This window comes from Hydra vulgaris, chromosome 11 (genome assembly GCF_038396675.1).
Source record: "Hydra vulgaris chromosome 11, alternate assembly HydraT2T_AEP".
NCBI lineage: Eukaryota > Metazoa > Cnidaria > Hydrozoa > Anthoathecata > Hydridae > Hydra > Hydra vulgaris.
The window spans coordinates 38,468,726-38,486,620 of record NC_088930.1 but is presented as its reverse complement, the minus strand read 5'-3'; the positions used below and the strand labels follow the sequence as shown (position 1 = coordinate 38,486,620).

The 17,895-nt window shown below is 26.3% G+C and overlaps 1 protein-coding gene across 2 annotated transcripts in view; it reads right to left on the bottom strand.

The window, feature by feature from the left end:
• LOC100201911 (dual 3',5'-cyclic-AMP and -GMP phosphodiesterase 11A) overlaps nucleotides 1-15,366 on the bottom strand; it is a 69,531-nt gene extending 54,165 nt beyond the window's left edge. The window contains exons 1-2 of one of the 2 annotated variants that reach the window (XM_065811011.1): nucleotides 15,131-15,340; nucleotides 13,763-13,939 (exon numbers count right to left, since the gene is read on the bottom strand). Coding sequence is in view for 1 of the 2 variants with exons in the window: in XM_065811008.1 (XP_065667080.1) it covers nucleotides 15,131-15,162 (32 nt within the window). In the remaining variant the exon portion in view is untranslated. Of the gene's footprint in view, nucleotides 1-13,762; nucleotides 13,940-15,130 lie in introns of both variants that reach the window. The other variant, XM_065811008.1, reaches the window with a different exon arrangement.
• Nucleotides 15,367-17,895: the final 2,529 nt, after the last annotated feature.

Below are 17,895 nucleotides of genomic sequence, written 5' to 3'. Positions count from 1 at the left end.
TTCACCACAAACTAGACACATCTCAGTGTCTTTTGAAAATAAATCAATCCCGTCGTCAAGCTCGTCATCATCACATAGTTTAGTTTCATCAATATCTTCCTCAGAAGTTGGTTCTTCAAAAGAAATTTGTCTGCAACACCTCTTCTTTGTTGTTTTTCTTTTAGCTGCGGATATGTTTTTAGGATGGGTGTTCATTTTAGTTTTCACGACTTTTCCAATATTGCTAGTCCTATTCTTCAAGAATTTAAGTTTGACTTTAGGTATCACCTTAGGGTTGTCCATAAGAATTTCTAGTCTAAGCTTGGCTTATACATCTTTAATTTCTTTTTTCTTTTTAGCTTCTTCCAAAACTGCTTTCATTGGGGTTCCTGTCATGATTATGGAGTGTTGCTTTCTGTTATTATATAATATAAGAAACCCGTTGCTAGGGAAAAATTATAACTTCGTTACAAAACTTACAATTTTAGAGTATTTGAAATATAACTTATTATAATGATTTGTATATATTCGGAATGGAGAATGTTTGAAATTTCAGAATTTGTAATTTTTGAAAAAATCATTTTTTCGATTTTTCTAGTATAGGACCACCTTAAATATTTTATAAATAATGGGGCAATACCGACACCTGTCGGCATTGCCCCGTGGTGGTGTTTCGGCGTTACCCCGGTGGAACAAGATGGCGGAAACCTAACCCTACAAACTACTGCTAGCTCTAAATCCTAAAACGGCTATGCCAAAATATTGGTTTTAATATGTATTTTCGAGCTAACTAAGTGGTTTTTTCGTAATACTAACAATTAGAATCTCATATCAGTTCATCCAAGAGTTTTAACATGGAAAACTTCAAAAACTAGTTATTTATAGCAAAACAGGCATTTCTCCGGTCTACCCTATATTTAAGGCTTTTATTTCTCTCAGGAGTGGTTTTGAATTTGAAAAACGTTTTGAAAAATTAATTTTGCGAGCTGTGTGTTTCTAATGCTAATAAAGAGATTTAAGTTTAGTTTTGTACGCGCTTTCCCATACAATATTTGCATAATTTAAAGGGCAGTTGAAAAACGAATAATATAGTTGTTTTAATTGTTGTTTATTGAACATATGTCAAAATATATATATGATTCCAATACTTTGAGCAACTTTCATGGAGATATTATCAATTTGTTGTTTCCAGGATAAGTTTTCGTCTACAAGAACTCCAAGAAGTTTTGTAACTTTTTCTCCTTTTAGTATTATATTACCAATAAAAATGTCGGGTATTTGGCAGGCATTTCGGTGGGAAACCGGCTAGCGAATAGCTAGCTATAATTTTAACGATAAAGACAACGATTTGGCCACGAGGATCGCTAGCTTAATAAGCTAAAGATCTACTGGCTACTGTAGCTAGCGTCATATCGTAGTAAAATCGCTGTCTAAAAATTTTTTGTTTTGTAGCTATCAACCAGTTCTAGATTTGTAGATATTTTTTAGCTAGCTACAAAGCTACGATATGTAGCTAGCAACACATTACTACAAAACCGCAATGTTTAAAGTTTAAATATTCTTATAATTATAATAAACTCAACACTAAAAATCGAATTTTTAAATATGTTTAAGACATTAGGAAAAAATATAAAAAAGAAAAAAAAATCGCTTGAAAATCGCTATAAAGCTAGCTAGTCGCTAGCTCATTTCACAATGGGTTTTTTCTGGATATTGGGTATAAAAGTGTCCAGTATAAAAGTATTTGTTTTATCAATATTGAGGGACAATCTGTTTTTCTTAAACCAATATGAGATTTTAATATAATTCTTGTGACATATTATTAAAAAGTGTATTTATGTTTTCGTAAGATTGACATTTTTTTATTTATTTTTTTTAATTTTGTTCTTTTTATTACATTTTAAATAAGGATTTCATTACATTATTTAAAATACAAGTATATAATAATAATAAAATATATATACAATGATCGTTATCAAAAAATAAAAGAAAGCGGGGACTCATAGAAGACAATACGGTCTTGTCATCAATTACTGCTAAGAAATGTTCGTATTAAAATTTATAAGATATTTACAAGATAAAAAATAAGTAACGAAGTAAGAAACTTAAAACACTCCGTTATAAATACAAGATGCGTTATATCTATTATATATGTATATTACAGTTGTTAATGATACATATATAATTTTTATAAACTCATGTTTAAATAGAGGGTAAAAAGGAAGATTACTAAAAGATATCAGAAGGATATTGTTAAATCTTCGATTGTAAAAAAGAGTTCATTAAGCTTTCGTTTAAAAGGGAAAATAGTTACTTTGATGAATAAAATCCTCAGTAAAATATTAAGTTCATATATATAAAAAACTTTCATTTCAAATAATAGAGGCTTGGCATGAGTATAACGGTCTTTAAAATATTTTACGTTTAGTTAAATAAGTTTTCAACCATTTAAAGCATTACTTGTTATACCATAATATTTTAATTTTTTAGCAAGAATTTTATGATCAATGGTATCAAACGCTTTCGCTAAATCAATAACAGGGCCGACATTTCCGGGGGGCCAGGGGGTACGTGCCTCCCTACTTTTTTTCTAAAAGACTTTTTTTTTTCAAGAAAGTTTAAGATAAAGGGGACTTTTTTAGAATTTGACCATTATGCCCCTCCACTTTGAAACCCATGTTGTCGGCCCTGTATAAATATTCCCAATGTGAATTTAGAATTGTTAAATGAGTCTGATATACTTCTTGTAAGCTGAATAATAGCATGCTCTGTTGAATAATTTTTTTTAAATCCATATTGCATGTTATATAATAATTTGTTTGACCATAGGTGATTGTATATTCTGTTGTGCAAAGTTCTTTCTAAAATTTTAGAAAAGACAGAGAGGATGGAAATTGGACGGTGGTGTTTTACATTAGTTTTTTCTCTTTCTTTAAGTATAGGAATAATTTTTGCTACTTTTAAATCATTAAGAAAAACTCCCTGATTAATAGAGCAATTAAAAATATGGAAAAGTATGTCTTTTAAAACGTTAAAACAGCTTATAATCTATAACCCTTTGTGATTTAGATGTATTTAGAATCTAAGGCTAGTAAAAAATAATATACCAAAACAAAGGATTTGAACAAACAAGAAACTGTTTGCTTTCGTTTTGTAACTGCCCTCACGTAGATTTAATGTTTCAATCAATTTCAATTCGTGGTACTATATTTTTAGTAAAAATTATGTTGTTAAATCAGTTTGTTTCTATCGACCAGCTGTCTCAGAATGCAAATATCTGTGATTAACTGCTTGTTTTTCTCTCTACACAATCATCTGTGAACCTGGAGCATCTCAAACAGGTGTTTCCAGAATCCTTTTGACAGTCAATTTAGAAGTTGATTGTGTCACAGATCAAGAGGTACATTATAAAAAATAAATATAAAAGTCATCATTTAAACAAACGTAGCGCTTACGTTAGTTATTTATCAGTTGCTTTTGTTAAGACAAGTTCTCTTTATCAGTTGCTTTTGTTAAGACAAGTTGTATCTTCTGAGCGACTTTCAATTTATAGAAAAGGAGCAAAAATTTGTCAAAGAGAACTTTAGCTGAATATATTTCGAATATATTAAGAATACTTGCTGTCGCAGATGTTATTTTGAAGTTTTGATAAACTTTAATTTAATTTCACGATTTTCTTAAAATAAACATAACTGTACATTATGCTAAGATCTTTTTTGTTTGTTTTAAATGGGCTTGTCACTCAAAATAAAAAAATAACCCAAATAATTTTTAATTAAATCAGAGCATAACCTGAAAAATAAAAAACAACAAAATTAACTTTTTACAACAATATAATCCAAAAATTACAAAAGTATGTAAAAAGGCTGCATAACTAGTCAATTTTGAATAAAATTTAACTTGGAAACCATTATAGAGCTTTATATTCTATGCACATAAATTGTAGGACCTGGGTATGAAAATCATCGCCAAGCTCACAGTAAAAAATTGAAATTTTTGATTTTTTAAAACATAAAAACTTGTAAGGTTGGCTAAAAGAATGAAGTAAAAAAATAATTCATAAAACATTTTGTTTTGAATTTATTTTAGTACAGGCCTCCAATCATACAAAATAGGGCCCCAATTTAAGACGTTGTTGAGTTAACTTAACCTTGTATGGGTGTAGATCAAGGTCATGTTTCAAAATTCATCTCATTAAAAATGCAGATAAGCAAAGTTGCAGCAATTGACGTCTAACAGATTTTTATGATCTTTGATCAATACTTTTCTTCACTCTGGCTATATTTGCTACTGACCGAACTGGATGCGTACAAATACTGCTTTTAAGTCTAGCACAGAATAGTATATTCAAATTTTTAAACGACAGTTAATACAGTGTTTCTATTTGGGGCTAAATGTCTACCTTTTAATTTCTACCATTCAAAAATTTTATTTGTCACTGACAGCTCTTTTTCATAACAAAATTTCACGAGCTGTATGCGTTCTTATGTTTTAATACGCAACATAAAAAAATGGCACACAGTAAATAATTTTAATCTGAAATTTGGACAATTAATAAAAATATGGTATACAAAATACATTGCCAGGGTTAAAATAGCACACCCAGTATCTGTTTTGCGTTTTTTTAATATAAAATTATATTTTAAAACGAGTTTTGAGTTTTAGGTAAAGGCAAGCGTTTAACAAAAAACTTTTTAGTTTAGAAAATTGTTTAGGAAAAAAACTGACTGTTGTAGATTCATGAAATGACGATGTAGATTCATGAAAAATTTATGAAAAATAAAACTAATTATCATTTAAACTATAAAATCATAAACTTAGTTTATGATTTTATAGTTTATTGAAAAAAAATGACGCGTTTAAGCGTGTACGCGAAATAAATGTCTTTTTCACATTTATTTTAAGTACACGTTTTAAATACTCTATTGTATTTTTGATAATAAATGACACTCAAAATTTAATTAAAAACTATAATATTTAAAGCAAACTTTAACAAAATCAGTAAAAGATAAAAAAATGAGTTTATGACGTTGTAGATTCATGAAAAATAAAATTAATTATAAGCTTTTTTTTTTTAATTTTATAGGAAATACAAAAGTTCATACAGCAATTGGTTAGTAAAAAATAAAACTGAGCAAGTGTAATATAAAAACTAAATTTAAAAACATCTGCTTTGAAATTAATATAAGTTTTTAAGCGGACAAAGCAAAAGCAAAAGGAAATATTAAGTTTTTATGTTTAAATATGATTAAAATTAATTATGAATTGGTTTAGATTTTTAGATAGAATTCAGTCTTAATTGCAGATAATTTTATTATGCATAATGCTGTTTTAAAGAGCCGATTTCCAAAATAGAGAATTTTTGGATTGTAACATATTGGAATGAATTAGCATCTAAAATTTGTTGCATTTGACGGTTTTGATTCATTTTACGAGTTTGATATTTGTTTTTATATTTTGCTGTCGTCATAGTCGGCTTTGTTGAAGTCCAAGTATTTCATTAGTTTTTGATCCTAAGTAAACGTTTAAAAGACGTTTTCTTAGCGTTTTGTTTATACATATTAGTTGCTGGTTGCAATTAATAGTTACAATTAAAAGTAGCATTAGCACAAAAAAAAAAAAAAAAAAGATTAACTTGTTTTCAATTAAGTGAAATTTTTTTGTGGTCGAAACATCAATCTGCGTAAACATGGTAGCTACTTCATTACTTTTTTTACAAAACATTTAAAAATTTTTTACTCTAAAACTACTTTCAACAAGACGCTTGAAAGCACTTGGCTCATCTGGTGTGTTAAAATATTTACAGCTGCTTTACTCAATCATTCTTCTTCCTAATACCACAATCTTGTTTTACATAAAGAGTTTAACTCATGAATATCTATTTTTTAATTTTGTTCACATATTTTAGGCACTTTTTTATTTTCTACTGCTGCCTTATTGGATTATTAAGTTTAGCGCAACTTACTATCAAAACTAGAAATGATTTTTCTTTGTCAAATACTGTAATTTTTTTTATTTGCAATAATCTATTAAATTTTCTTTTTGTAAACTGAATATTTTTGTATTTTTATGCAATATTATTAATTTGCGTGTTTTCCATTATTACGTTTAAAGTTTTCAATTAATTTGTGATAAAGTGTAAGAGAGCTTGCTCTTAATCTTAGTAGTAAGATTAATCTGCTTAGTAGTGAGGTTAATTTACTAGAAAGGCTTGGTCTCCTTTCCAAAGTTCCAAATGCAACCTCCTTCTTTGCCAAAATTGCAAAAGTTGTTTAGAAATGTGTTTATGTCAAATAAAGAAATATTTAAAAATGTATTCATGTCAAATAAAAAAACATTTAAAAATGTCAACTAAAGTTACAGAGTCGATCGGAGAACAAATTAGTTTTATCTCAAAAACAGACTTTTTACTATGAAATTGCTTTTCTATAAAATTAAAAATGCGACCAGTTAGTTGATCGTCATTTGAATATTTTGTAAGTATGAATATATACTGGAGGGGAGGGGCGCAGGGGCTTAGGCCCTGATAATAATATAGAAAATTTGTGATTAATTCTGATAATAATAATAATAATAATAAAAAATATGTCAAAAAAATATATAAGTTATTCAAGGCGCAATGTTAAAATTTTTTATAATTAACAACTGTTTTAAAATCTAAACAACTTCTGTGAGTGCAATGAAATTAATAACAAATAATGGGGATTTAAACGATTTTAACTCTTCGCCAAATTGTTTGGGTTTTTGTTTTAGCTTCCACTATATAAAAAAAAGTTTTTATTTAAAAAATTTATTTTCTTATTTAAAAATTTTATTTTTTTGTATAAATTTACTCTTCGTTACATACCAAATATATTACCGAAAGAATTGATGTTTAACCGTAAAATAAACCATAAAACATCTTTCATAGGCTTTAGACAATAGTCAAACAAAAACCTAAAAAACTATAATCGAAGAAGAGGAAGAAGAGGTGGGCAAAAGGTATATTTTATTAAATCAAAGATTGTAGGAGGATAACAACTACAATCACAAAACAAATAAAAGTTGAAAGAAAGTACCAACCATATGAAAGATTCGATTGAGTTCAACCGGGTATTAATATGTTCTTGATGTAAAAAAGGAGTTGGAATATATGATCACATAAGTAGTCGATCTTAAATATAAGAGTTGTATTAAAACGGAAAACAATAAAATTCAAAACAAATAATAGAACCATAGATTATTGAAATGTATGCTTATAGATTAGTTACACAGATTGTCAGATATGTACTTAAGCAAATAAATATTGCTCCCAACAATGTTTATTATTTTATAACAACAATATTATAAAAAGCTATTTACTGACATCATGACACATACTATAATGAAAACGAGGTTTTAGTTATGGAATTGTTTTATGGTCTTTAGAAGACATTGCTTGAACAACCAATTTTGTACGTTCAATTAAACTACCCAGTGTTAACCAGAATCTCAAAAAAAAAAAAGTTTTCTCATAAAAATGTATAGAAATTTTACCGAGTTTGAGAAAATAGTAAAGATTACAATCATGCCATAAATTAAAAAGACAGGTTGATTACACAAAATACTGAGCAACTAATAGTCTGTTCAACAAAAACTTTTAAAGTTTTATTATAGACAAAAATATTATTTAAGGAAAACAAACCAACTCAAAGTATAAAATGGTCATATATAATTTAAATAAATTTTGTTTAACTCAACTATACTGTAATTACTGCTTACAATTATACTATGATATTCTGTGAGCCTAATTATACTGTAATTACAGCTATTAGATTAAAATTTCAACAATACGATCTAATGTTTTATTCAGTAACAGTAGAGTATTGATAATTTAATATAAGTTTTTGGTATAAAAATTCCAATCAAAACTGTTAGATTTTAATCAAACTTAATTCTAATTTATCAATTTGTCTAAAAATAAAAATATTAAAGAAAAAACACCGCTATAAACACAAGAAGTTCTGAAAACCTATTTATCACACAAAAAAAATATGTGTGATAATAGGTTATTGAAGTTTTTACTGAGATGCCAAGCTATGTTAAGCTTGATAATGTTGCATATTGATAATAGCTAACACAATCAACCATCGTCATACTTAAGCTGTAAACATCATTACACAGTAAAAGTTCTGATTGGCTCTACACCCAGTGGCGCGACAACATTTTTTCTAGCCTTTTTCATGAAGAAAAATCAAACAATAATTAAATTATAAAACGCTACGGCAAAATAAAAATATTAGGAAACGGTGAAAACGTGAAGACAGACCGTAGATTTGTTGTTTTTTATGACTTTGTTTTTTTCTTCATTACCTTTTTTCCATTTACAACTATCTCGTAAGACTATTTTTTTAATTTATAAAGTATTTTTAAAATTAATTTCATAAATTTGTTTCTATTTTATCTTTATAAGATAAAAAAGTGACACAAAAAAGACAATTACGTCTTCTTAGATGAAACAATTAACTTTTAATTGTTTGTTTGTTTTTGACTCAAACACTTTTGTTTTTTTTCTAAATTGAAAATAGATAACCGACTTAAAATAATATTGAAAATAGATAACAGAACCATCTTTTTTTATTTATAGGTTTTACTTTATCGATTTCTGCAAATGTTGAAAAAGATGAATTAAAATGCATATGATGTTCTTTAAATCTTTACTAAACTTTCACTTTCTTTTACAAATCTTCTTTACTTTCTTTTACAAACCTTTGCAGCTTTTTTATATCTTTACTTATCTTTCTCTAAATCCAAAAGTTCGTTAACAGTTTAAAACCGCTGTTTTATAAAACTTCAGCAATAAACAATGTTCCTGAAAATATTATTATGCTTTTATGTGTACATAAACTTTTTATTGTGTACATAGCAACATGATCTTTAGTTTTAATGCACATCTGATCTTTAGTTTAAATGCATACATTTTTTTTTCACTTCTATAAATAAGTTATAGTATATATATACATATATATATTATTATTATTATTGTTATTATTATTGTTATTATTATTATTATTATTATTATTATTATTATTATTTTATAAACATCAATTAATACGAGTTTCTCTCGATACTAAATTTATTTTTATTTTTATTAAAGAAATTTTCGCTGGATTGTTGTGACCAGCGTCTTCAGCTTTAAAGTTTTTTGTTTTTTTTTTGTTTTTGTTTTTTTGTATTTTATTTTTAAAACGGCAGTTTTATTTTATGTCAATGGGATGTTTTCATCTTTTTCTAACGTAAGTGCGCCATAAATGGTGTCCAAAATTTTGTTGACGCATATTGTCCCTCATCTAAATTGATACCGTTTTGTTGAGGGGCACATTGGTGGTACTGTATTTCGAGTGCCTCACGAACTTTCCTATCAAACTTTTTAGCATCAACTTTTAGAGTTCTGCAGCTGTCCCAGTTAATTTGTTGTGAACAATGTCTCATGTGTGTAGCTAATGCAGATCGTTTTAAAAGTTACCAGCATCATAACAAGTCAAGTGAAAGCATTAAAACACAATATATGAACTTTAAAGATCAACACCAAAAGTTTTTTGTTAAATCTTTAGATAAATACAAATATTTATACTACAAACACATCAGATGCACTAACCTTCTAAACATATATCACGATTGTTTACAACAAGAACCACTTGTTATCCCTAAAAAGTTCAGAAGTGATAATCTACACCTGATATCAGCTGAAGAAGAAAACGTAATAAAAAAATTTGACCTACAGCGTTTAAAATCAGAATGCGAAATACTTACAATACGTAAAGATAATTTTCTTACTTCACTTAACAATGTCGATGTAGAAGTTACCAACTTTATTAATAATCATGCAACAAATGAAGCTCTAAAAGATAGATTGTTATTGCGATACGAAGAATGCAAAAATGAAGATAAAGAACGAATTGATAAAAAATGGGAAAAAAATATTGTTTCTACTAAATTAGCTTTCGATAAAGATCGTCTATATTTCAATTCAAGAAGCTCTAAATTTAACCATCAAAAAGAAAAAGAGAAAGAAAATATCAATTCGGCAAACTTTAATTCTTCATCAAATAATATTATAAATTATGACCAATTGTTAAATAGCGCACCTTCAAAAAACTGGACAAGCACAATCCCAAGAAAATACAACCTAAGGTCATCAACCTATCCACCAAACACCTGACCACTTTCCAAATATCACTTCTGATAAAAGGTCCTAAATTCTGCCCAACAACTAAAGGTAATTTTTTGCACATTAATTCAGATATAAGACAATTCACTCGAAAGCTTAAACTAAAAGAAAAATTTTATGAAACCCATAATAATGATATTAGCATTTTAAAGAAGAAATCAAATTATAATGTTAAATCAACTCTTCCAGAACTTAATGAAATAATTTTGAAAATCGAACAAGTTGATCCCATTAAAAATCTATCAGTTGATAATATTTCATCACAAGAAAGAACAGCTCTTAAAGAGCTGAGAGAAATGAAAGACATTGTTATTAAAATAGCTTATAAAGGTAGCAGTTTAATTGTGATGGACTCTATATATTACAGCGATAAGCTTGTTTATCAAGATCATCTATCATCTTCAATTACGTATGAAAAAACAAACTTAAACTCTGATAAACTAGTTTTCAAAAATCTTTTAAAAATGATTTATAAACATAAATGCTTAACACAAAACGAGATAGACTACATCACAAAATTTGAATGGAAATCAAGCAATTTTTATGTAATTCCCAAAATTCACAAATGTAAAGAAATAATCAAAAAAGTTCAAGAGTCTAATTCTCTAGTTATTGAAATGCAACCACCAATCGATTTAAAGGGTCGACCTATTATTGCAGGAATTGACTCACCTACGTCAAATTTAAGCCAATTTCTGCACGTAATTCTATCTCCTATTGTACGGAAGCAAAAAACTTATATAAAAGATGATTGGGACTTCTTAAGAAAAATTCCTAGAAAAGTAGAGCTAGATAGTATTATACTAACATGTGACATTGTTAACCTTTACACTACAATTCCCCACAACCTTGGTTTAGAAGCATTAAAATTTTGGGTTGAAAAACATAAAAATCTAATACCTGAACGAATTACTACCAATTTCATTATAGAATCAGCATCATTTATTTTAAAAAACAATAATTTCCTCTTTGATAATCAATTATTTCACCAAATCACAGGTACAGCCATGGGTACAGACTTTGCACCAGACTATGCATGTCTTTCGATAGGTTTCTTAGAAGAAACAATACTTTTTCCAAAAATTCTACCAAGATTTTTTTCGAATGACGAGGTTCATACTATTGAACAGTTCTACTTTAGATATGCTGATGATGGTTTTAACATATGGCCTAAACACTTAGATATAAACAAATTTAAATTGTCACTCGCCGAATTAAACAATTCAATTACCTTCACAATTGACTATGGCATTGAATTAGTTGAAAAAGAAAATATTTATAATATAATTAATTTTTTAGACATTTCTGTTATTCTTCAAAATAACAAATATATCAAAACTGACATATTTTATAAAGAAACAAACACACACGATTATCTTAATTTAAACAGTCATCATCCTTACCACACCGAAAAGAACATCCCTTATAGTCTTGCAAAAAGAATAATTGTATTTACATCTGATTATATCACCGAAAACCTGCGTTTAGCAGAGCTTAAATTATGGCTGAAAGAATGTAATTATCCAGACATTGTTATTGAAAAAGCATTTCATAATGCAAAACTACAAGGACCAGCTCAAACAAAAGAAACCTAATGAAGTCGTTCCTTTAGTCACTACATTTTACAGCAACCTAAATTGCCAACCTATATTAACTAAAACCAAACTTCTACTCAGTTTATCCACCAGTGAAAGAATACAAAAAATATTTTTTGATCTACTTGCTTTGAGTGTTTCATTCAATTTTACGATGAACGAGTGCGTTTTTTTCTTTTAAAATTAGTGAAATAGATTGCTTTCACCTGTGCTTACTCTGTGCCTGAACAGTGTCAAGATACGTTTACCAATAAGACGTTTAAAAAAACATAACGCGAGATAGATAAAATTGAAATTTCTGGCTTTTAGTTGGAAAAATCCTAAATGAACAGATAAAAAATAAAAAAGAATAGATTGATAAAAAATGAAGAGACTGTTGATAAAATAGCAATCAAGTTACTGTTTTTTTTGGTCATCATAAACATAAAATTTTTGAAACGTTAAGTTTTTTTTATCAAGAATAAGTATTCTCAATGTTGTTGTGAAAAGTTTGCAAGTGAGTTTAATAGTGAAAGCTTAATTATGTTCACACTAGAGTTAAGCTCTGTAAAATTAACCAATAAAATTACCGTTCACACTATCTTTACATTTTACCCAAAAAACTTTAGCGATATTATTGCGCTAGGAAATATTATTCAATAGATATTAGGCAATCTTGAGTGCAAGTTATTTGACACGGCAGCCATATTTAATATTATTTACTTTTGATCTCCAAGTGTTGTACTAAACAGAGGTGTTATGTATACACAGTTGAAAGTGAACGTTTAATCATATTTAAGTAAGCTTTTTAAATCTAATATGCATATATATTCTTAATTACAAGGAGAGATATTGGAACAACAAATTTATAATAATAGTAAATAAAACTCTGTACGTCACTTTACAAAAGTACAAAAAAAAAACATGTTCATAACGCAAAAACGTTTGAAGCAATTTTCAAATGAGTTTGCTTACTAAAACAATCATTTTTTTATATTTCAAACTTGATAGAATTAGTGATTTTGTTTAACATATACAAAGTAAATTTGATTCACTTGAAGAGTTAATATCACAGTTTAATAAAATATAATTTTTATAAAACTTGAACTGTCTCTGCGTTTTATTATAATTTAAAGTCGCGCAATTGCTAAAACCAATTGCTCGCACCAGTGGGTTAGTACAAGACATTGTTAAGGGGGATTTTATTCACGTGTTCCAATCACCCCAATTTTTAACTTCAATCTGACAAAAAGAAACCAAAGTAAAACACAATAAATATATATAAAACAAACAAAAGCAATACAAAAAACGAGATATACTATGCGAATACGATGGAAAAAAAAAAAAACACGGTGTAAAAATAATATATACGAAATCTTTCGCCTGCATAAAATACAAATGCAAAAAAAAAAAAAAAAAAAAAAATCATTAATGAGTATCTAAACATTTTTTTAGATACACATTCTTTTTAGACAAATTTATGCTTGTTATGTTATGCTGTTTTTAAACAACATTTATTATTAATTTCATTATAATTGGTAATATCTATTTTTAAAGTCATATACAATTACGTACAACCTCATTTTTAAGATCGACAAACATTTTTCTCATGCTAAGTTAACCATTGTAGTGTCTTGGTTGAAGTTTTTGAACACAGTTGCGCCTTTACTCATCGTAGCAAACAGTTTTTATTCTGGAAACTTTTTTATAGTTTTTATTACAAGTGCACAAATTTTACTTTCATGTTGCTTATGGGAATATTACTTTTATAATTGAAATAATAATATTAGAATATATGATAATAATTTCTGGATACAGTTTCTTATATAAGATTTGTTTTATTTTTGCATCTAATGGCAAACATATTCCTAGCAATACACGTAAGATGTTTGCCATTAGATTCATGATTTTCGCATTTAGCTACTAGTTATCCAAAATCAATTTATGCATCAATTTTTTGTGTGCAAAAGGTAAAATTTACAACGAATTAAAAAAAAAATTGAACATTTATGGTACTTACAGACAATCCAAGTATGATGTCGATGTTCAAGAAAGAAGCTGAGGTAAACTTCTGAAGTTGAAAAGAAGAAGCTGAAAAACTCAATTGTGATGGTTTTTTACTGTGTTTTGAACTTTGACTTCTACCACCACCCTGGCTCTTTTATTGAGAATCCAATGCTGATGGTTCAAACACGTTCTTAATAGATAGTTTATAACACGTATAGACGTGTTATAAACGTATACAACACGTAAAGTAGCTAACTTAAAAATAGAGCTAACTTCATTTAAACACTTAAACATAACAGTGAAATAATTCCAAACACCAAATATTTTTCTCCGTACATAAAAAAAATTCTATTTAGCTACCTTAAGCTCGTCAACGGTGATTGGAGCACGGGAATAAAAAGTACCAACAAAAACAAAAATAAGCTTTATTCTATAAAGACGTTATATATATCTACGTTACTTGATAAAAACGTCATATATATATATATATATATATATATATATATATATATATATATATATATTATATATATATATATATATATATATATATATATATATATATATATATATATATATATATATATATATATATATATATACATTGAAACTCTCTACTCCCTAACTCATTTGCAAAGGCAATTGGATTTTAAAAAACATATTGTAAAGTTTAATTTAGATTATTCTTGATAAACAGATTTCAAATTTCATCAAAATATATTTGAGCAATTAAAAGATATTACCATATAAAGATTCAAATTTTTTAAACTAGATATATAAAAAATGCGAGTTTAAATATGTTTTTAATTGTTTATATCTGATATTATGCTTCTATATGATATTGTTAAAAAAATATTCAAAGCAAAAAAAAATTTATCTGAAAAAAAAAACTAAACGAAGAACATAAAGCCATAACTGAAACGTTTAAAAAAAAAATATGTAGTGATATTTAAATGTCTTGGCCCTGTCCTTCTTTTTACAGTTTCATCTTGAAGTTAAGTCAAAGGCTTATTATAGAAATTTAAGACAGGACTTTTACTACCATTAGATTAAAAAAATAAAAGGTAATTTATTTATGTAGTGTATAACAATTTATTAAAATTAATTTTTAATCATTAACACTTATTATTAAATTGACATAAGTGTTTATAAATGTTTTTATATTTATAAATACATCTATAACATAAGTAAAAAGTTTGTTTTAATTTGTCTAGCTCAGCAACTGAGGTCTGCAAATTAGATTACAAATTAAAAATGATATTTCGGTGTTCTTTATAAATTATTTCATAAATATATCAAAAAACGGAGTTTTTCAAGGGAAGTACCATTTACACAAATGACTTATTTGTTGATAAAATCTTTTCTTAGATAAACTTCCTACCTTACTGAAGAAGGTTCCTCTTTAACGTTCATTTTTCTATCGCGTGGTTTTATGTATTTTATTTCTCACCTAGATCAGCTTTATTTTTCACATTTTTCAAAATAATAGTTTTAAAATTTACTGTCGATACAATCATTTGGGAAAACATTTAAAGCCATAGGAAGTTTCATTAGAAAAACTTTAGTAAACGTTGTTTAGCATGAAGCAGATGTTTTGTTTTGAAAAAAGCAGATCTTTTAAAACAAAGCAAAATTAATTTACATCTACGATAGCTATTCTTGATTTTGTTTTATATTTTCTTGTTTTCTGATTTATCTTTATATATTACGTGTGTGCGTATGTATGTATATATATATATATATATATATATATATATATATATATATATATATATATATATATATATATATATATATTTATCTATCTATTTATATTGTTATACTATATATATATATATATATATATATATATATATATATATATATATATATATATATATATATATATATATATATATATATATATATATATATATATAGTATAACAATATAAATAAATAAATGTATATATATATATATATATATATATATATGTATATATATATATATATATATATATATATATGTATATATATATATATATATATATATATATATATATATATATATATATATATATATATATATATATATATATATATATATATATATATGTACATTGTATATATTAAGTTAAAAAATCACATTAAGAGTTAATTATAACTTTTCCTGAAAAGATCACCAAGCACTTCTAACCAAACATAATAAGGCACAAGCCCAATATTTCATGATAAATATAGTGAGTCATATTGTGACGTAATATACCAGCAGCTGTTTTTGCGCCGGCAATTGAAGAATTTCATTTCGTTTTCGCCAAACGTTATATTTTAGTAACTTGGGCAAAAACTTGTGATTGCCGTTTACATAAATAAACTAAACACGTTTAAACAAATATTTTAAATAATTTCTTCTCAGTAATAATTTTTTTTCAATCATTAATAATTGAAGTTTCTAAGTCTTATTTTTTTTTTGCGTTTAATTATTATTCTTTGAAAATGGAGTTTTTTTATTGTTACTTTCCAATAAATGATTTTTTTAATTGCTAAAAATATTATTTTTTAATATAAAAAAGGAAAAACATTTTACACAAGGCATTAATTTCATACTCTTACAAGAAGTGTTAAACCTGTGTGGTCCGTTTATGCAAAATTGTTTTGCTTTTCAAATTTCTTAAAAGCTATTTATATTTTAATCTATTAGTTATGTACATATTTTATCATTATCTTTTATTGCCATAAATAATATACCCGAGTCTAAAAGTCCCATGGGATCTTATTGTTGACAAAATATATATGGCCTGTGAGACGCTCTGTTAAATTAAAATAAGTCAAAAACGATTTGGAGCAATTTAGTCTAAATGATTTATTTTCAAAATATGTTTAACAAAGCGCGTAAAAGAACGTAAAAAAAAAAAAAAAAAAACACAAAATAGCTTTGATTGGAAATTTCATTTCGTGTTAACTCCGTATTGTGTTAGGTTAACTACCCAAGTTTAAATTTTTAAAAGTCTTATGACATAAAAAAAGTCTTATGACATAAAAAAACTTTAAAAATTTTTTGACTGGAACTCTGCTAAAATTATTACTCAAATCAAGTTTTCTATTTAATCTCAAATTTTTTCATGCTTTATTTTTTCCTCAAGTTGAGCTGCTAGTATGGTTCTTTATTTTAAAAAAAAGTTTCTGACTAAAATTTTGTTTATAATCAAACATTACTCGAACATTTAGTTTTGTTTGCCGCATTCCCAAAAAAATATATATCATTTACTCTTGTTAAACTGACGACTTAAAGCGCCATAATTTGAAATGAAACTTTCTTATTTATCTTTTTAAGTTTAATTTTCATTAAATTAAAGCTTACTACATGTTTAAAAAGAGAAATTTTTTTATTAAACGTTGTTATTTCGTGAATATTGATTTAAATACTTTTCTTTTTTGTTGCTGAATTTGAAGCATAAAATTTTTTTTGTATACTCCTTACCCAGTGAGCATGCGTCGTCCGGGGAACGGACGTCTGAAGCATGTCCCTCGGACGACTCGTGCCCACTGGGTATTGATGTGTTGAAATCAAAATTACATCATATTTTTGTAAATTTATAAAAATAATTTTCATATAATTGGCTTTTTAAAATAAAAAATTAATTATATGAAAGTTATCTTTAAAATAAAATTATTGACATGATCGGTCAGACTTTAATTGTTTATAATAATTTTTCTTGTGCAAAAGATAAAGTTAAAAAATCTTCTAGTGAAAAATTTATAATAAACAACAGGAAGTTAAAACTAAACGTGTTTAATTCTAACATCAACCATAAGAAATCATCTAATATAAGAATTAAGTGTTTAATTTTAACATTCTGCTGTTTTTTAATTAGACAATTGTACTCAAGCTGCGTGAGTTTATTCATGTAACATTTTTAATCTTTGAAGCTATGATAACAAAAAAAGTCTTAGATAAATCTTTCAGACTTAAAATTTTACAAATATTTATATTAAAAAGGACTTAAGTGAAATTATTAAAAAATTTCATAAATAACAGCAAATTCGCATGCAAAACTAACTTAACTAAACTACGCCTTTTATAACAAAAAACTTAAAAAGCATAAATTTTTTTATCTAAGAATTTCTCAACTTTTATTCTTATTAAGGTTGCATTTACTTAAATATA